The sequence below is a fragment of the Eubalaena glacialis genome, chromosome 10 (assembly GCF_028564815.1).
Source record: "Eubalaena glacialis isolate mEubGla1 chromosome 10, mEubGla1.1.hap2.+ XY, whole genome shotgun sequence".
Lineage (NCBI taxonomy): Eukaryota > Metazoa > Chordata > Mammalia > Artiodactyla > Balaenidae > Eubalaena > Eubalaena glacialis.
This window is the reverse complement of record NC_083725.1, coordinates 59,839,524-59,861,331: the sequence shown is the minus strand read 5'-3', so window position 1 is coordinate 59,861,331 and position 21,808 is coordinate 59,839,524. Positions and strand designations below refer to the sequence as shown.

General features: G+C 40.1%; 1 protein-coding gene across 13 annotated transcripts in view; it reads right to left on the bottom strand.

The window, feature by feature from the left end:
- Nucleotides 1–1,716: 1,716 nt before the first annotated feature.
- DLG2 (discs large MAGUK scaffold protein 2) overlaps nucleotides 1,717–21,808 on the bottom strand; it is an 802,852-nt gene continuing 782,760 nt past the window's right edge. For 12 of the 13 annotated variants that reach the window (XM_061202775.1, XM_061202777.1, XM_061202778.1 and 9 more), the window contains 6 exons: nucleotides 16,313–16,363; nucleotides 15,257–15,358; nucleotides 10,873–11,045; nucleotides 8,673–8,782; nucleotides 3,633–3,724; nucleotides 1,717–1,910 (listed from right to left, as the gene is read on the bottom strand). In XM_061202775.1, coding sequence (XP_061058758.1) covers nucleotides 1,804–1,910; nucleotides 3,633–3,724; nucleotides 8,673–8,782; nucleotides 10,873–11,045; nucleotides 15,257–15,358; nucleotides 16,313–16,363 — 635 coding nt within the window. In that variant the 3' untranslated portion in view covers nucleotides 1,717–1,803. The remainder of the gene's footprint in view (nucleotides 1,911–3,632; nucleotides 3,725–8,672; nucleotides 8,783–10,872; nucleotides 11,046–15,256; nucleotides 15,359–16,312; nucleotides 16,364–21,808) is intronic. The other variant, XM_061202776.1, reaches the window with a different exon arrangement.

Sequence of the window (21,808 nt, the reverse complement as noted above, 5' to 3'; positions counted from 1 at the left end):
CTCTGATGTTCTTACTGTGAAGAAGCCCCATCACTGCTGATGGCTGTCTCTTGCTCTCCCATCCCAGCCTGCATGCTGGTTTGCTGCACAGTGTGGCAGAATCCCTGCCAGGTCTGGATGTACCCCAGAGATAAGGCGATGGGGCTTAGTTCGGGCATGTATACAACCCAGAGTTGAGTAGTTATTGAGATCACTGAAAAGTCTCTCTCTAAACACCCTGGGCACAAGCAATGCTGATGTCACCATTGGCTCTAAAGTGGGATATAGGCTTCGGGAGGTTTCTTTTTGTAAATCATCATTATTATAATTGCTAAAAAATAAACTTGGTCCAGGTGCAGCCCCCAAGAAAGGCAGTTCAGTTGGTTGAGCTCAAAGTCATTAATGGTCTTTCCTGATGGTTCTATCTCTTTGTCCGGTACACAGAAACAAAAGTCTGCACCTCTCATCCCACCCAAGCAGATGCTTCCCTTCTCTCTCTCTTCCTCAGAGAAATAGTGCATCTTGGGACAGATCTCTCCATGGCTCTATACCTTCTCTGGCTATTACAAAACCCTCAGTTACTTGTGAAACAGACAAAAAAAAAGTCCTAATTATTCATGATGGCCAAAATACTAAATGATCCTTTAAGAACTGTATGTAAGTTAACTAGGAACAACATTATTCAACTATTTGCATGGCAGGCCCAGGTTGTTTAACAAGAGAAAAGCAAAAGCAAAAACTTCCCTTTACATCATTTGCATGAGTTTGTCTCTGAAAGCCATCAGCTTAAAAAAATGCATTAACCAAATGTCCTCCAAAAATATTCATGAGGGTAACTCATTAAGGGATGTGCTCCATGGGAGTGTATCACTAATGTGGAAGGGAGATCATGGGAGGTAAGTGAGGGAGAAGTCTTTGTCAGGCTTCAGAAGGAACTCAGATGCTCTCAATGGATCATTGGCAACAAAAGGGAGAGTGCAGCTTTCTGTTCTTGAATTGGATCATCTGCAGATAGTGCATACATTTAGTCTTTCAATTAATTAATCTTTACAAAATATTTCACAAAACTTCTTTAACCTATAGAAATTCATTTCTATACATTTAATATATTTTTATTATATAAATTATTCTTATCTTTAGTGCCTTCTTTAAGTTTATAAATGGCAAAATAGACGATAAACAATCATAAAGCTAACCCCAGGTGGAATCCCCTCCTCTCAGTGAGGTCAGTCCTCCACACACTCGCAAATTTTATGAAATGCTCGTCTTTGCAGATGCCAGGAAAAGAAACTACACACTTATCCTTCCCTGATATTATGCCATCTCCAAAGGGACTCCTTTCTTTTTTTTCCTTCGTTCTTTCTTTTGCTTGTTAAGAAATCAAAGGAGGTGCATAGTTATAAAATTCGAAGTGTACCAATTACAGATGTGGGTAATGGGAAGGTTGGTGAAGTTCAAGTGCTGGCAACTTTTCTTTAAAGCAAAAAGCACAGGGAGCTCAGCAGCTAAATCTGCTCTGGACATCTGCTGGGTGAGGAGGCTGCCCATCTCTTGGGCACAAAGCCCGTCAGAGGTTCGTCCCTACCCCTGGCACTCTGAGCAAACCAAAGCCTTCCCACGTACTGCAATGTCTTTTCTGTCCCACCCTTTGGCCCCTCCTTCTCCTTCATGGCTTCACACAGTTTGTGTTGTACATTCATAAGAATTCACATTGACTGCAAAAACATAAATGCAACAGAAACATAAAAGCCTCCAAGTAGTATATTATATATATTTTGTTCTTCTAAATGCTCTTCTGTCATTGTTGGAGGTGCACTGGCTAATTTATAACTTCTCCTTTGAGGGAATCCAGATGAAAGGCCCAGATTGCTCTTCAATAACAAGCTTGCATTGGTTATAGATATCTTCTAAGGTGTCACCTTGGACAATAGCTAGAACAAAAGCAAACACACGGGAGTTAGGAATCACTCGCTGGCTGGTGAAGAACAACCATCAATCACGCAGCAGAAGCTCAAATAGTGACAGACAAACTCATCAGGAAGCTTAATGTTACTTTTTATTAGTAAGAAAAAGCAGAAATTCACTTAAGCAAAGTCACAACAATGATTTTAAAAAATCCTTACAAGGCATGTCCTAGATTGGTAATAAATGCACCATGGTCTTCCTACTTTATACATGTCGCTCTGTAGTTCTGCATAATGAATCATTCATTTATTTAAATTTTATGGGTGTGTACTCTGGGCCAGGCACTGAGCTAGGCATTGATCAGTTTTCAGATTGAGAGCTCCCTGTTATCAAAGAAAGCCAGACTTATATTCTCCGTACTGTACTTATTTTGTAAGGGGCAGAAATTCAAATATTTTAGACACAGAGGAAATAATAAAGATTTTAGAAGAAACTTTAGTTAATCTCCTCAACCCCCAAAACCTTTAAGAGAAAACCCCATTCATTCTCCAAGTAATCTGGTAAATTGAGATTTTACCTTACAGGGCTGTTTGTAGTGAGAACACCTTATGGGCAACTAGTAAAAAACATAAAAATAGGAGGAAACAAACAAACTGTGTATTACCTAAAACACCAAGTCACTTACAGTAGATTTAAATACATTTTATTATCTCCTTTGAACAGCAGCTATCTTGTAGATAGATATCCCAAACACATCAGTACTATCCGTATGACACTAGGGCTTAAAAATAAATTGTGACTGAAACATGGTTTAGATCTGCACAAACAATCCTCAGAATGTATTGATTATGATATTTTATTCCTGAATATAAACCACTGGTCAAAATGTACATTATTTTGATTTAAAAGAACATCTTGCATGTTCTTTTAGGATGAAACATAACTCGTATCTTTGTTATTAACCAAAATTTTACTTAAGATTTACCCAATTCAACATATTTGCAAACTGCTAAGCCCATGGCATTTTCATATTCTGAATGAGAGAAAAAAGAAAACACCAAACTTCATGCACGGTAACTCAGGAGGAAAGTTCTTGTTTTTAAACCATCAGTGGTAAGGCAAATTCCATAAAGTTTGATTGCTCTTTGGATTTGATCAGTGTTTCATGAAAGCATGTTAAGGATAAAGAACTCAGGACAAAATATCCCCCCAAATTCATGTTTCCAAGAAAATATTTAAAAAGAAAAAAAAAGTTTTGCATTGAGACTTGACATGGAACTAATTGAAACACAGGAAGTGTTTCAACATTTTCTTCAAGTGCTGCTAATGGGGAGACAGACCCATAGGTCCCTGAAGCAGAGGACAGAGGCCCTGGGCTTGCTTCCCAAGAGTAACTGCTTTGGACGGTACACATTTTGAGCCTTATAAGTTTCTTTTTCAAATTTTCTGATGATCTCAGGGAAAGAAGCTGAATGAGGTATTAATGCTTAAAATCTCCTTAATAGCAGGAGATAGCTCAGTGGCATTTGCCACTCATGGTTTCGGGTAGGGCCAGTGAGAACCTGGAAGCTGAATCCAGAGAAGAAAGAAACCAGAGTTTTGGATCAAATGGGAGAAGTAGAAGGAAATAAGGGGTTTTTAGCAGGAAGGTCTTAGGGCCCAGGTACACCAGGCCCAGAGCCCTCTCTATGCCAAATGTCAGACAATTTATCTCCTTTCTCACAGCACAAATGTAAATAAAGTTTTACCTGTAAAATATTCTCCAAATTCTTGTTCTAGCTTAATTGCACGGTCATAGGTTTTCTTGGCTTGTTCCTCTGTTAAACGCTTATTCATCTCCCTGGGAAAATGAGAGTTTGCTATCAGAACACAAAGGGAACATACCAAATCCTGAAAAACTACAATGCATGGCAAAAATGAGTCCTGCAGGAAGCCTAGTGTAATCTTAGCAGCAGCCCCCTGGTCCTCATCGGGACTCCTCTTTGCTGGAATACTTTCAGCCACAAGGACTCCCTCCCAGGGGGCTCACTCTCTTGGAGGGCAGTCTCTTGGTCCCACATGGGACTGAAGCAGAATCTGTCCCGTCATGGTTTCCAGTCACTGGTTCTGTCCTCTGCAGCCCCGCAGAGTAGGACTGAACCTCCTTCCTCCATGTCAGGCCCTCGGGTCTTTAAGTCAAGTGCTGATGTGTCCCTCGAGGCTTCCGCTCTTCCAGAAAAAACTGTCCTACTTCCTTCATCTATTCTCTCATTGGATATAATTTCCAAATCCTAACCTTCCTGGCCACCTTTCCTTAGACTTTGTTCTCATCTATCTCAACCTCTTTTAAACATGGGATGTAGAATTGAACGCAATCTTCTGGGGTGGCCAGAGGGAGGAGAGGAGAGGAGATGGAGAGAAGGGAAGACACATCACAGCCTTTCGGAGCTCATTATATCTAAGAGAATAAGACTTGACTGTTCTCAGGTCCTGACCTCGCAGAAAGCTTTGATCTCTCGACTCTCCCATCCTCCCCAAGGGCTGCTGTTCATCTTCAATGTGGGCAGGAGACATGTGGAGTGGAGAAAGAGACAGTGCTTCCAACGAATGATAGAAAATGTGACAGGCCCCTCAGGCGTGTGTATCTTTCAGGCCAAAAAAGCATTCTGTAGCTTGCGCGGCTCAACTTCTGCAAACGGTGAGGCATGCCTATAGCAACAAGAGCCCTGAACTTCCTCTGTTTTTATAATCAATGGAATTTCAAGGAGCTGCTAAAGATGGCTTGAATTAAAGATACAGAGAGAATGGAACAATCAAAAGCGCTGGGACCAAAATATTTTCAAACAGACTCTAAGCAAGTCATATCAAATAGTGAGCCAGAGAGAGGAGCTTGGCAAGAAGGAATCTCCAATGCTAATTTTGTTTATTTTTGTTCGGATAGAAGAACGGGCTGTAAAGGAATTATGCTGGGCATTCTCTGTCCTTCTTTCTGTTAGTCTGTCAACCATTGGTGTATCATTAACTGTATGTTAGTGCTGCTTAATCAATCGTAAGATTATTTAAATTCAATCTAGTCTCAAGGACAAATTGAGGAGGGAGGAAAAGGGAGAATAACCTAATCTATTGGTTCCCAACCAGTGTCAGCTTTATCCTCCCATGTCCTCTAGGTGTTAACATTTTTTGCCAACCAAACTGTACTTATTAAGAATTATTTTATCTTCCCATTTTTTCTTAATCAAAGATTGACAATCATTGCCTCTGATCATCGTAAGAATACCAGTGTGACTGCACTGATAAAAGTTCAGCCAAGAGCAAAGACAGTTTGGTTGGTCCATTGGGATGCACTGCAGGTGCAGGTAGAATTTTGAAGGCATTGCTGCCTTAGCATGTCACTTTAGGAAGCCAGACATCTGGGTCTGGAGCATGTAGTCTCAGGTTAATTCCTTTTTCAGAGCAAGTAACTGAGGTCAGAAGTAGTAAAGGGACTTGCCTAAGGTAAAAGAGTGGATTTGATGTAAGAACTCAAAGTTTTTTTTTTGCAACCAGTTTTTAGTGAAATAGACTTTCCAGTATACCAAGACTTTCTTTCAAAAGAGGCCCTTATTTAGAAAAACACAAAACAAAACTGAAGTCTGACACTAACACAATTCTGGACTTGATGTTGATGGCTGCAATACACAGAAGTGGGAGTTTCCTGAAGTCTGGTTGTTGAAATCAACTCATCTTCAACTGAGGGATGGTATCTATAATTCTCTTCCTAAACAGCACTAGCCCTAGAAGCTTTGAGTGGCTGTCACTCTTGGGTGGCAGGAGATGCCGGGCTAAACCAAGGTATCTTCTCACAGAAAGAAAGTGTTTTGCTCCAGATGTCAAGATGTAGTTCTGGATCTTCTTTGACTTCCCTGGCCCATACTGGGTCTGTCTTCTCTGAATTCCCTTTGCATTTATTGTAGCAATACTGAATTTAGGATTTTATCCTCTAATACATGAACTTGTTTTGTCTCCCTGCCCAATCTGCTAGTTCTTTGAGGGCGGAGACCATGGCTTGTTCACTAGCATGTGGCATGGAGCTGAGTCAACACTTAACTTATTGAATGAATAAGTGAATGAAGAAATGAATCAATGAATGACTGGAGAGCTAGACAAACATAATTATGATACAGCTGAAGACAGAAGTAAACACAGGCCATCATGGGAGCAAGAAGGTAAAAGCAGATTGGGGTGGAAGCGTGGAGAGCCACAGGAAAGCTTCTTATTGCCATGGGATGGGGGTGGGGAATAGAAGTCACATGGCGGTACAATGTAAACAAACACCTCTTTCATACATGCCCTTGGTTTTATGCTCCTCTGAAGAGTCAGCTATGTATGTGCTAATAAGTGCTGTGGTTTGATGTGGATGATGCACTTGAGAATAATGTGTGTGATGATGTATCAGTGCCTAAATGTGACAGCTGCCATGCTTTTGTTCCAGGTGACCTAGCATTCACCCCTCCCTGAGGAATGGGCAATTCATGCCAGCTTTGCTCCTGAAGTAAAACCCTCAGAAAAAGAGTGAGCTAGAAAGTAAGCATCTAGCATTTCCTAATAAGATCACATTGGTTTGAATGTCACCGTTACGGCACTAAGCATATGGCTGCAGCAAATGATGTCAGAGTCACTGTCTCATTGTGGAGTCCAGCCTTCAGCAGGTTTAATTTTCCTTGCTGATACGTGGCCATGACAGGGCCCTAAGGCAAAACTAAATAAGTCATCTCATAGTTGTGGAAAGCAGTAGACCTTCTCCTACTGAGCACCAGATGGGAACACCTGCCAGTGTCGCACTGAACCAAACGCGCAGCTGTGGCTTCTCCCTCAGGCCTCCCTTCCCCGGGAAGCCACTTATCCCACTGCGTGTTTATGATGTGAAAACTTATTTTTCTATTTCTGAAACGGGCCTTTAAGATGCTGCTCCCAGGAGGTGGGGGCCATATTTCTATTCTTCTTATTAATGTTAGCAGTACTAATAATATTTATGAGGCCCTTCTCAGATTATAAATCACTTTTACGCAAGGAAATTTGCGGTTGCTTAATTCACTTTGCTCAAGGCCCAACACGGTAGCTTACATGAGGAGGAATTTAATATGTACCATTAGGGATAATACTATCAACAACCATTATTTTATCTTCAACACATAGTTTTCCACAGTGCTAGCTGTGGGCAAAGCTCTTTATGATATAATTTAATACCTAAATTCATGGGGCAGAAGGTACTAAGAGTGACCTCCTGACTTTATTTTTTCATCCTGGTAAGAACCTTTGTCCATCTTTTATTTATGGGAGTCTATTCTGCTTTTAAGATATATCTCTGGCAATTTCCCTAGAGATCGACTATGTATTTAACTTAATTCTCTTAGACTGCAATTCCAGCTACTGTCGCTTCTTCCTTCTAGAGAGGGCGCCGAATAATTGGTCGATATCCTCTACAAGTAACTGCTTTCTCCTCTGGGATGAATGATTTCATTTTCTTTGGTCTTTCCATAAACACTGTTTTCCAGTACTTTGTGGTTCACTTCTGAACCCTGTCAAATGCTCTAATGTCTTGAGGCCCAGATGGAGGCATATTTGGGCAGAGCTCTTACAATGGACACACTGGTGTCATCTCTTGTGGCCTCTTGGGAATGGCACTGTTTACATGGTTTGTAATGATAAAAGTTTTATTCCTCTTACAATAAAGTAACTTGAAATCTTTTACAGTAATAATAGCTACCATTTAGTGAGTGCTTATTATATGCCAAAGACCATATGGAGAACTCTACATTCAAGATGCTGTTTAACCTTGACACTAGCTCTGTGAGGTCTGCATCATCAATGTGCTTAGTTTAGAGGTGAGGAACTAAATCTTACAGATGTCAAGCAAATTGCCTGAGCTCACATAACTGAACAGTGGCAAAGGAAAGAACCAAACCTAGCCTGATTAATTTTCAAGTCCCTGCTCTCAGCCTTTTTGCTCTGCTACTTTTATGGCTACTGCAGCATCACTTTTGTACGAGAGTGGTCTACAAAATAATGCCACCAATTTCTATCAAATTGGCACAAAAAATATTGTTACTTTACAGCCAGACCATGAATATCTGCCCATTTTGTTTACTGAATTTTGCAGGAAGATATTTCACACGTTCTCTTAAAGATAAAAAGAACCAAAAAATCCAAGTCATGCATTTTCCCCTTGTTTATAAATGTGCACAGGTCTGGAGCTATTGGTTAAGTTTGTAGATGTTTTACTGCCAGGCCACTAAGAAAACTCCCTATTAAGGATAGTGGTCTACATAACATGAGGTTTTAATTAAGGAACATGAGAATTCTATGCTATAACAACGTGAAATGCCAATGGAAAGAGTCTAAAATATTGTCTGCTATGAAAACCCACACATTTAAAAAAATTTACTAGTGGAATTGCTCTCAAAAGAGATAATTGAAAGATGATTGCTTCCTATCATTTGGAAAGCAAAGCAAGATAAAACAAAAACAAACCAAACCAACCTACCTTCAAAACAGCAAGACAAAATGAAAATATCACACACACAAAAACAACTTGTGAAATGAAAATAAAAATCAAGAAACATTAGTGAAGACATTTTAAGGAATTATTGACATTATGTCTCTAGTGGTTCAAAAGAACTTTCACCTATCATTAAAAAAGGGAATTCTTAAAAAAAAAATCAACAATGGCAGTTCCCATTTGTAAGCATTTATGACAAAGAGCTGTTAACAATTTGCTCTGTCGTACGGAACAGGGGGCTGGATGAAGGCCACCACTGTCCTCCACTTACATCAGAGGTTCCAGAGACTTGGGTTTAATGAAGATGGCAATGGGATAGAGCTGGGCAACTTGTAACCGCTTGATAGCATTTCCTGATACATCAAGTATACAGTGTTTGCCCTGGAAGAAAGAGAAGAAAAATATGGAGTTAATCCAGGAAGAATGATCATAATCAAACCAAAAGAAAAAAAAAAAGTAAGTATGTTTTAGAGGGAGGTAAAGGATACTGGATTTCAAATTTTGAAAAAGAATCATTGCAAAGCATAAACAAAAGTTGATATACATGGTCATAACCAAATGTTTGCAATAATTTATATTTCTTACTCCTTTACTAAGTGTCTGCCACTGGGATAGATATTTTACTTGTGTTATCTCAGTTAACTTTATTTCCTTAAATAAATACCTGATGCTTTGCACAAGGAAGCTGTGTAGCCATATGTAATATGACTGAGTCCACTCTCATGAAACGCTCATAAACCATCTCTGAAAACAACTCCCAAAAAGAAATTCCCAAATTGTCAAAGAAGAAATTCCCTACCTATGAGGTACATATTATCAACTGCATTTTACAGAAGAAAAGACTAAGGCTTAAAAATACTAACTTGCCCAAAGTCTCAAACCCAAGTCTTATTGGTTGGAATAAATAGATACCTTATTGTCTCACCCTGACCAAAGATAAATCTGGAAGAATGGTAATCATGTGAGTTTAGAACAATCCCATAAACATTTGCTGAGTGTTTATATGTATCCTGCCTTCGATATGCTCAGTCTAGTATAAAGCAAGGACAGACACAAAGAGTTACCTTAAATACTTTAACTTAAATGCTGAGAGATAGGCTTGCATAGTGTCTGTAAATATCTTGTTTCTTAACAAATAAAAACCCTATTACACTATAGCACACCTCATTTAACTTGGTTTCCACTGCAATGAGTGCTCAGAGCAAGGAGCTGCTTTATAAAGTATTTCTGGAAAAACAGACACATTTGCCTCACATCATATTCTGCCTCCTGGAGGGAAATGGCTTCATTATCCCGAGGCTAAAGAGCTTTACAAAAGAAGAGAAAAAGCATACTATGCAAATAGAAACAGTCCTAAATCAATAAAAGGGGATAAAAACTCATCCATAATATCCATGTAAAAATGAAGAGAGTCCAGTGAGTACTTGAGCTTTTATAGGAGAAACACACTAAGATGGCTCAAGCCTTTATCACTTAAATAAATTCCAAGTTTGCTATCTGTGAAATGCAGCAGTTATATAAACTGTCTAAATGCAGTTTGATTATTCACTGGCCAGAACAGTTCGAGATAACAAAGGTTGTGTCTACGAGAAAAGATGCCATTATCTGGGAAGCTGATTCGAAACAGTATGATATAGCTCAAAGAAGCCAACTTGCCAGAGCGAAGAAAGCAGACCCACCTTCTTACTGTATTCTCAGACAGACAGGAACATTTCTTGTTTAATCTTTTTAACCAATACATTAAAAGGGGGGAAAAGGTTGTGTCAAATCAAATCAATCCAACAAATATTACTGATATAACAAATATGATTGCCTCTTAACTCTTTTTTTTCTTCTATGAAATTGGTTCTCTGTGTTCATAGGAGATTAGGATCTTTCTTTAGGCAGATCTTAAAGGTACACTGAAGTGCTTTCCTATCCTATTCTCTCTTGAACATTCTTCTCATTTCCACGCCTTTGAAATTATGAGGAGGAGGGGAATCACAGCATCTACACCTCCTCTGAGTTAAAATATCTGCCAGCAACAGGCCAGGCAGTCCTCCCCATCTATCTACCCCTCCACCATGAGGATCTCGAGTTTTCAGGGAGATAAAAAGTTAACTCCTGCTAACAAAAAGAATTGAGGACCCTGATCTAAACAACGAAGAGTGACAAAGTTTTTAAAATAAATTCAATGTTGTGGCCAAAGATAAGTGAGTCAAGGACAAAGTGAATCTCCATAAACTTCAAGCTGTTAATTGCCTTTAGGTTTATAAGCTCCCTTTCCTCCTCTCCCCGCCAGGTCAGTCTTTATTGAGATTAGAATAAAGATTAATGATCCTGCTCTAAAGGGATTCTCTGCTTAGAGGTCTTAAAAGAAATATTTAATAAAAATTTACAACTGAAATCAGGAAAGAGTAATGACCAAAAAAATGCAGTTTGCCACTTGGGAACCTTCTTCAGGGGAGACGTAAGATGATTGGGGAACATACCCTTTCTGCTACAAATCTCACAGACTGCACACTGGTTCCATACAAGTTGTCATTGTACTGGCCGGCTTCTATAAACTTGTGCTCTTGGATGTCTTTCTCCATTTGTTCTCTGGAAATGACAAAGTGATAGTCTCTGCCATCCACCTCGTAGTCACGCTTTGGCCTCGTAGTATCTTTATAAAACAAAAAAGATGAAAATAAGGTAACTTTATACTCATAAACTTCCTTGATACATATTTTTTTACACCCTCAACATAGATATATAAAAATATGTAATATGAAGGACCATGACATAGTAGCAGGTACCAGGCTTAGCCTCCCACTGTAAAGACTATAAAACTAGATAAAATATATGGAAATATATTTTCAGGCATCAGACAACAGGCAGTGCTGGGCTGTAATACGTAAGAGCAACACGAAGGGACTCTGCATTTACTCCATTTTCATTCCCAAATGGAGAGTGTCTAGAGGTCATGTAGTGCTAGGAGACTCTGAAGTTCAGCCAGACTGTGCATTTGGTTGAGACGCCAGAAGGGCCGCATTTTATGAGGTTACTCTCGACTTACTCTAGACCCACCTTCACAAACTCTAAAACCAAGTCAAAACTGGAAGAAGCTGATTTGTCAGTAAATTATTACCTGCCAGAACAAAAACTTAATATTCTATAAAGGAAGATAACAAAATCCAGATGCTCAATAATGTAGCATCACCATGTCTAGCACATGATAAAAGATTACGGGACAAGCAAAGAAGTAAAAAAATGTCTCATTAAAAAATGGACATGCAGTATAAATATATTCGGGGATTTTAAAAGATGTAAAATGAGATGGTCACAGTTAAGGAGGGACTAAAAGTCATCAACTCTAACCATAGTTAGAAATGGTTAAACTTTTTGGTAAGAAGAGAAGGGAAAATAATTTAACATTATAAATTAAAAAAAATGTTAAGATAAATATGGCATGATATCACTTTTATGTGGAATCTAAGAAATACAACAAACTAGTGAATGTAACAAAAAAGAAGCAGACTCACAGATATAGAGAACAAACTAGTGGTTATGGGGAGGAGGGGCAATATTGGGGTGAGGGGGCGGGAGGTACAAACTACTGGGTGTAAGATAGGCTCAAGGATGTATTGTACAACACCGGGAAGATAGCCAATAATTTTGTAATAACTGTAAATGGAAAGTAACCTTTAAAAATTGTATTAAAAAAAAAGAATACAGGAGGGAGTAAGATACATTCTACACCTGCACTGCTCAGTGTGGTCACCAGCAGCCCCATTCAAGAGCACTTAAAATGGGGCTGGTCCATACGTGTAAAATACACACTGGATTTCTGAGACTTACTACCAAAAATTATGAAATACCTCAATAATTTTTATACTGATTACAATTGAAATGGTATTGTTCTGGATATATTGGGTTAAATATAATTTATCCTTAACATTAAAAAAAGTTAAAATATTTTTGATCTTTGACCCAGATATTCTTCCTAGAAATCTATCTTTAAAAATTATCAAAACTTTGGATGAAGTTTTATCCTTAAAGATATTCATTATATTAATTTATAAATTATAAATAATTATAACACATAATTATAATTGTATTTGAGTTACAATTCATAATATTGAAAAGTAGAGAAAACCCAAAATACCCATAAGTGAGAAAGTATTATGACATAATAATCATTTAAAATAGTTATAAAATTTTAAACGATATTAAGCAAAATAAATATATATATATATCTAATATGTGCCCAATCATGGGAGAAAATGCATGAAAAGAAAGAATAGGTAGAAATCTATGAAAATATTAGCAGTGATGTTACCTCTGGGTACCTTGTGGGATTCTGTATATTTTTTATTTTCTTGTTTAACTTTTTATCATTTTCCATGTTTTGTACAATGAACATGTATTGATTTTCATAAAATAGTGCTATTAATTAAAAAAAGAGAAAGAGAAGACTATGCAAGGTGGAGGGGACGTAAAAATGGTGCTAAAGGATTTTTTTTTTTCTTTCGAAAGTGGAGGAGCAAGCTGGGAGCTGTGACGAATGGCCTAGGGTTTGACTTGATCATTTCTATCTGGAGTCTCTCTCAGGGTATGTTCTGTGCAAGGTCTCTTCCCAGAATCCTTGCTGGGAATAGTTTCATGAGATAGCACAGTCATCCTAGTTCCCTCCTGCCCATGTACTGCACACATGCAATTCTTGCTATTCTTCTGTATTCCGGGAGACATCTGCAGTCTTGAAATGTAAGAGACACTTCAGAGCATAAAGCTTAAAAACTGTAGAGTGAGAAAGAAATATCTGTTGAGATCAGATTTAAGAGCTCGATGATCTAATAAATTAAAATTCTCTGGTGGGTTTGTCTATGTACACAGAAGGCCTCTATGTATTTTTATGTGACACAGTGGGAGCAGAGATGGAAGTGGTGAGTGGGTGGGTGGGGAATGGGAGGAGGGAGAGCCGATAGACTCTTACAGGCATGTAGCCCTGAGTGTATCAGAGGGACCAGGAGACCTGATGATTGTCCATAATGACAAGAAAGCAGATTAAAGTTTGCAGTGGCCAGGAGGGTGGGTTAAAATTTTATAATCCTTCTTGTCTGCATCGTCTCAACTCCTGAGGCTGTGAAACACTTGGGAAAGACTATTTTGTTTTGGATTGACACACGGCCCAAAGTCATCCTGAGGTGATTTTAATATATGGCTTTGTTTCTGATCTCTTTTATTGTAACTGAGGGTTATCATCAGTTAGATCCATTAAACCTGTAACCTGCCTTCACTGACTGAGCTCGCTTTGTTGTTACAAAAAAAACTTGCATGTCCTCCAAGCGTCACACAACCCAAACGATGTGTTTGCCTGAGCTGTTTTTCAGGAACTCAGAGTCAGCTGCGTCCAGTTCGAGCTTGAGCTGGTTAAGACCACTGACCCTCCAACAGGGCAAGTGCCAATGTCCACTTGGTGACCTTCTGACATCAGGGGGTCCCAAACTCCACCCTCAGAACATGCTAATGCTGCCATTTTCTGAACATGCTTGCCATGAGGAAGCCTGTAGCTTACTTGCACCTGCACAGAATGACATTTACCTCACCTTTTTCTTCTTTCCAATCACCCTTCCCCATGCGCCCACCTCAGACCACCCTGCTCCTTCGTCCCACAAATATCCCGTTTCTCGCCTTTGGAGGGGGAGGCGAGTCTGAGAGTCTGAGATTCATTCTCCAGTCTCCTCACTTGGAGAATTAACCCTTTCTTTGTTGCAAACCTCGGCATCTCAGCGTTTGGCTTGCTGTGCGTTGGGCAAGCGAACCTGGTTCGGTAACGTTATTCTATGGGAAAAGATGCTTCAGTGGCATTTCCATCAATCAATAAGAACATACCGATGCCTATCAATAATCCTATGCTATTTTATTTATTAAAAAAAATATTTATTGGACTTCCCTGGTGGTGCAGTGGTTAAGAATCCGCCTGCCAATGCAGGGGACACGGGTTCGAGCCCTGGTCTGGGAAGATCCCACATGCCGCGGAGCAACTAAGCCCGTGCGCCACAACTACTGAGCCTGCGCTCTACAGCCTGCGGACCACAACTACTGAAGCCCACGTGCCACAACTACTGAAGCCCGTGCGCCTAGAGCCCGTGCTCTGCAACATGAGAAGCCACCGCAATGAGAAGCCCGCACACCACAACAAAGAGTAGCCCCTGCTCACCACAACTAGAGAAAGCCCACATGTGGCAACAAAGACCCAACACAGCCAAATAAATAAATAATTAAAAAAAAAATTTATTTATTATTTATTTATTTATTTTTGGCTGCATTGGGTCTTAGTTGCAGCACGCGGGATCTTTTGTTGCAGCGCGTGGGCTCTTCGTTGTAGTGCGTGGGCTTCTCTCTAGTTGTGGCGTGCAGGTTTTTCTCTTCTCTAGTTGTGGTGCGCAGGCTCCAGGGTGCGTGGGCTCTGTACTTTGTGGCACGTGGGCTCTAGTTGAGGCACGCAGGCTTAGTTGCCCCGCGGCACGTGGGATCTTAGTTCCCTGACCAGGGATGGAACCCGCATCCCCTGCATTGTAAGGCGGATTCTTTACCACTGGACCACCAGGGAGGTCCCTTTTTTTTTTTTTTTTAAAAAAACCTATGCTATTTTAAATACTATGGGAGATACAAAGAAAGGATTCATCCTGCCCTCTAGGGGACCACATCATTTACTCACTAAATAGAGAACAACACATGGCAGCATAGATGAAACGTGTTCGGCGGGGAAAATTAAATGAGATGCCTGGAAAATAGGTAACTGATTGTATCTGAATCACTGGAGAGACTACTGGAGGAACAGAATTACATTTTATCATCTCAAAAGGAGACAAGCTTTGTTTAGATACTTACGAGGCACACAGGAGCCAAATTTGTCAGGGAATTCAGATATCAAGTCGTCATTGATCCGATCCTTCATGGGGCCCAGGATAATCACTGGCCGGGTATAGTTTACTGCAGAGATGGAAAGGAAGATGCAGATGAGGAGAAAGACTTGGGAACCACTGCGATCTTAAGGCAAAACTGCCAAACACCAAGAACTGGTAAGGGTATTACTTCAGTGGCTAAATTGCCCATACAGCCCTGCATAGGGAAATTGATGTTTAACACCCAGTATGCTGGCTGAGTCTACTTTCTGGAATTTATCTACTTTCTGGAATGTTTAATACCCAGTGTGTTGGCTGAGTCTACTTTCTGCAGGGAAAAACAACTGCAGTGTCTGTCAATGAAAAGAAACATTTGGAGAGGTTTTGCTTACTCTACAGTTATGCCTACACAATGTCAAAACAACTACTGAATTTAGTCAATTGAGTGGGAGAAAAAAGATTCCAAAGTAGCTATTTGACCATTGTTTAGGCAATGACTTTAAAAAGTAATCATCAGCAGTAATGACACCTTATGTTTTTATAATTTCTTTTCCTTAGCTCAAAATACTCTCCATACTCTGCTTGGATTTTCCCAATTCCTTTGTAATCATGGGGTTACAAGGAACTCTAAAGTTCATTTGGTACAATTCCTCCTCTGATGCCATTAGCCTCTGTATAAATTCCTCCCAGGCTTCGGAGCAGCCTAGAAGGTAGCTTATATCTTACGACAGGTCTGCTAAAAAGCCCTTCTTAATACTGAGTGGATGTCAATCTGCATGGAGATTTTATGCATCGATCCTGCAGGTGGGGCTCTTTATGATTTTGATGTGCTCTTTCCCATCTGGAGGGCAGTTCCATTCTCTTGGGAGCTGTCATTGCCCACATTCAGCAGGGAAGCTGTTTGCTTGGTCACAGGGCCAAAGAGAGAGCACGGTCTGGCCTGCGAACTGCTGACTATTAAGGAGTTTATTTTCCTTAGTCCTTCACTCTTTCCCTCCTGCAATGGTGTCAATCAGGAACCAAAGCATGCTGGGAAACTTACTTTCCTGTCTTGTGACAGGCTCATAAGAAAGAATGAAGTCTTCTTGCCCTCCTGAGAAGAGAAAAAAGGAAAATTACGGTGGACTAACAACCAATCACAAACCACAGCTACAAGTCCTGCTCTGCAACCCAGGAAACAGACCCATTTCAGGGTTAATTTCCCTGCTCTCTCCCTCCTTGAACCACTCCCCAAATCCCTTCACCCTCATAAAGCTGTTTAGCACTATTACAGTGTCAGGTGATCGAAGGTATAAGTCTAAGGAACAACTGGAGGCTGGCCGTCTAAGAGACCGCCTTCCGTCTGACACTGAGAAATGCAGCACTATGCCCTCATATCCAGCATTCCTACTTAAAAGGAACCCACTGAGTTCAAGGAGAGGGTCCTTCCAATAGTTTACTGCTACATTACCAGAATTTCTGGACCTTTTATTTCATCTTCCGTTTTATTTCCCAAAGAAGAACGTTCAAAAGTAAATGTCTGCTTGTTTCATTTATGAGACAAAAGTTCATCAGCACACACTACAGGGCTCGGAGGATTTTACTCTGTTAATTCATCAAGAAAACGCTGGGTCAATTAAGATAAAAAAATTGAGGAGGACCCTATATCACTGGTTCTAATTGCTGCTAAATCTAGCCTTGAAACTTTGAAAAGAGAAGTAAGGAAGACAATGTAGCATAAGGGTCGGCCCCCTCCAGTGTCATTTGCTATAAGCCTTCTGATTCACGATGACCCTCAAGTCAACACATAACCATGAAAAGTAAACTGGTTTTAGGCAATTATTTTTTTTAATCATCTATTTTGCCCAGTTGATGAACTAGGCACGAGATTAGTCTGATTCGGCTGCAAAACCAGAAGCCTCTATTCTTTTATTTGCATAGGCCCAGGACCAACTGTCTTTTGGTGGGGAAATTGTTTAGGGCTGTTGAAAAGGGCTTTTTGTATGCTTTTCTATAGAGGAGGAGTGTAATATGAGGTACTGTTTCCTGAAACCAAAGGGCAACGAGTCTCATTGCTTTATCTCCTCATAGCCCCTGAAACACATTCACAGTCTGTCAAAGTCATGTGCTGCTCCTTCAGAAGTCACAGCCTCGGGTGAGTTAATTTCATAAAAGGAGTTAGTATTACAGACAGTTTTGATAATGACAACTGATTTTGGGAAATTAAGCGATATATGGGTAAAGCTGTGAATTACAGCTGTCTTCCCTGGGGTGGGGTGGGGGGGAAGTGAGGGTGTCTTACTTTTTCAAGTGTGAGAAATGGCCCCAGGCCTACGTCACTTCTTACCTCACCCTCAAGCAGGGCCCACTCTCAGAACGGCACTTCTAGGCTACTTCCTAAAGTCACGGAGAATAGGCATTGGTGCTTCTTCTAAGTGGAACCTACTCATGGCTGCTCCAAAAGTGTTCAGGGGACCTTCTCACATCAGGGCAGGGTTTGGTATGTGAGGAATCAGATTCATGATTTTTTTTTTTATTCAGGAAAAAGTGATTCCCTTTAAAAAAAATGAAACGACTAAAATTTACAGAGGCTGAGCCAAAAAATAATAAAGGTGATTGATTGCTAAGCTCTAGTTATCTAAAGGCTGAGATATGCAGAGGTCATAGGAATTCAGAGGATAAGCGTAAAAATGGTTGGGGAAAAAAGCATAGCTTTAGAGATAGAAGCATGGTAGACTAACACTGCAATGTTAGACTAACGCCCAGAGAAATCTCCATGGAACGATTAATATGTGGTAGGAGAATCCTGACCATGGGATAGATTACAGAGGTTTTAAATATCAGGTGATACTTATGCCTCTGCACCAGACTGGGAACCCCATACCATAGTCACCACTGTGTCCCCAGTACTTAACATAAAGAAAGAGGACAATGAATTTGCATTCTGATTTTAGTGGTAGGAGACAGGATGAGAAATGAAGCCAAAGACAGGTTCTACTTTGTGTTTCTGTCTATACGCTTTCATTTTGGGAAGTGTGGTTTTCTCTAAATAAATATAACACCTCGTGTTCTCATGGGAATCTCTTTACAATGGCCTTGCAAATCATTCTGATGGTACATTCTAAAGGCAAACCTTAAATAAAATATTTGGTGTCAGTAACTACAATGTGTGATTCAGAAAGTTAGGACAAAGCAACATAGCTTTGATTGACTTTGTTAGAACAGGGTTCTGTAGTTCTTCATTTATCCATTGCTTTTTGGTTTACTTCTAACCTACAAAAAGCACTGGTTCTTGTTCAGAGCAGTAAGACTGGCAGACAGCAGTGACAGCACCCCTTATGTCAAGGCCCATCCCAATTCTGAAGACCCTGTGACAATCAGGGACTATGTAAGGAAGCCTGCAGGGACGCTATGGCAGCCGGTATTACATAATAGCTGTGAACTCAGCACCTGAAACCAATTTTCACTTTCATGCTCAAGAATGAAAAGCCCTAGGGGTAATGGGAGGGAGATTACGAGGCGGAGAAATAAAAAAGCCACAGCAATGAAGGAAAGATGATTCATGTCTGCATAGCACTTTACAGGCTATAAAAGGCTTTCACAGCCATTGCCTCCTATTTTTCACAGCCATTTCTTTTGAGGTAGGTGCTCTGATGATCTCCACCTTACAGATGAAGAAGCTGAGGCTCAGAGATGGGGCCTGTTTCCTCAGTTAGTAAGTAGTAGAGTCAACATTCAAAACTACACCTTTTTTGACTCCTTGTTGAGTATATAGCACTGTCTCAAAAAGGCCAGAGATGTAGAATTCTCTGTGGAGGCTGGGATGTAGGGGCAGAACTCACAAATGAACAAACGGTGGGTGGCAGAGAAAGGAGCTGAACCTGGGTCAGAGTCACTGACAGGGCATAAGGTGCTCCATCTGCAAACACCAACTCTTTTTTTTTTTTAAATGCTGCTGTGTCATCTCCATAAAATAGTCATCCTTAGTAGTTTTTCTATCTTTTGCTCAGGAGGTGTCGGCACTCAGAAATAACAGCCGACACAAGGGTACGAACAATTACTTGGTCTTGTTTTGGCAACTGCATGGCCGGAAAGGGGAGAGCGGCACAGTACTGGGGGTGGACGCCTGCAGCTGGCAGAGACTCAGCAGACACCGTTGTAACCATGTCCACGAAGCACCATCTTTAAACTGGAAGCAAGTCACAGTAAGAGGGATTCGGAGTAAGACCCTAATATGCCCTCATGATAAGGAAAAACAAGTTGTTCTTTTTTTAGAACTTTTTCAAAACTACAAAAGAGAGAGGAGGGAAGTGAAGACCAGTGGCAGGACATTAAATGTTCTAAATTTAGTGTTTAGTGCCTGCACTGGATAAATTATGAAGAATTAACTGGGTTCCTAGAGCCATAGAATGTTAGCACTAAGAAAGGGTTTGGAGTTCATGTGGTTTACAGATGGAAAGTCTGTAGCACAAGATGATGTCACTCCCCCTTCCGAACGCTTGACATGCATCACAAATTGATCATTGCCCGAACTACTGCTAAGCCTCACTTGGCCTCAATACTTTTCAATACAATTCTTCAGGCAGCTATTACCAGTTGGTCAAAGGGCAATCTTGATTAAAATCTGTTTCTTATATCTCTGTTCTAATCCAAGCTAGTCATTTTACATAGGAGAGAACTGAGGTTCAAAAACGTTCAGGGATTTCTTCAAGGTCACATGGTGAATTAGTGATTCAGTGTCTTCAAAGGATCTTCAGAAGATCTGTTACTATACATAGTGCCCTTAAAATCAGGCTTAGTACCTAGTTAATGCTATATAAATATTGCTGCTTGTATTAACTTGATAGGTAGTATGAAATGGTTGAAATGTACTAGATAAAACATGAAGAGGCTTGGATTACAAACTATAGGGAAGAGTGAAAATGTGTAAGTTTCAGAATTAAACTATCTTGATTGGACTTGCAGTGCCATCATATTGGTGAGGTATATAGTTCTTTGGAACTTCAGCTTCCTCATCCGTAAAACAGGGTATTAATATAAGGTATATCTCATAACTTTGTTGCAGAAATCAAATGAGATAATAATAGATGTAATAAAATTGCTTTGTAAGGGCTAAAGAACTAGAGGAAATATAAGGGCCAAACTTGAGAAGAGTGGAGCAAGGAGAAGAATACGGGCACCATTTTGACTGATTCCAGAGGGAAAGTCTGGGGTCTCCTCATTTCAGTATCTCAATTTCACTCAGATCATTTCTTCAAGATCCTTGTTTTGAAAATCCTACTTAACTGATGAGCACCAATGGGTTAGGAGGAAAATCATCAGCTCCCCATACCCATAATCACATAAAGAACTTCACTGGGCTTTAAGGAAGGCAGGTCTTCAGCTTGTAGAGATTTGCAAGGTTTGAGAGGGCATCTTGCATAATTAGACAATGTGCATTGTAACTAACTGCATTTTAGCTAGTGCTCAATATACTTGGACTTCGGAAAAAATAATTATTCTATAATTCTTGAGATGGTGCAGCAAAGGTCTGAGCTACTTACTAGAAATTGAGGTTAGTGTAAATTCATGTGTATGTGTGTGTATCTCAGAAAATATATGAGGCTTTCAAGTAAAGTTGGCACAATCTGTAACTCCAGAATGCAGTGTGAATGGTGCCCTCTGGAGCTGTGAAACACACGGGCCTGGGCTCTTCTTTCTAACCACTATTTTTTTAGCCATTTTGTCCCTGAGTGGACATGGAATGGTTCTAAGAGTAAAAAATAACACCTGAACATTAGTGAAAAGAGGTCTTTTTTGTATTTGTCTATACTGCTATCCACAAAACGTAGAAGTTAGTCATAATTACAGCAAAAGCCAGGAATTCAGGAGAAAAATCCAGCCTGGTTTGATTTCAAAATGGCGCTTTCATGAAACTGTGTCTGTCCCAAGCCTCTGTCTTTTGTCATGCCACTGCCCTTCCTGGAAAGTTTCTTCTTCAACTTACTGAGCTGGCAAGTGCCTCATCTTTCCAAAGCTCAGCTCAAAGGCCCCTTCCTCTTTGAAATCATCTCTGAAGCCCCACTATTCTGGGCCAGACTTTTATTCTAGAAACGGCCACACTTTGTGCTTTTTTAATGTATTGATCTCTCTCTCTCTTTCCCTATACGTGTGCTGAGTTCCAGAGTTCATTGAGATTCATATTGGGTCTTAAGGTGCCTATGAGAGAGCACGACATAGAGCGGATGATGAATGAACTAAAGAATATTCCTCTGTAATTCCTCGTATTTCTATCCTGGAGAAAGAAATATCCTTTTTTCCCCTCTAAGCTATGACAAAGGCTCTTCTTACTTTTGTTCATTTGTAAAGAAAACAATTTGAATGGCTAACCTTCTGTACCCTCAGATGAGACCCAAGCCAATATAGATTATTAGACTCCACATTTTCTCTAGTAATATCCTGGAGTCCAGTTTCAACTCTTCCCTCTTCTCATAGATAATTCAAGCTGTTTGCAAGTGTTTCCTTTACTCACTCAATAAACATTTATGTGTACTTACTATTTGAGGGTGAAAAGAATTAT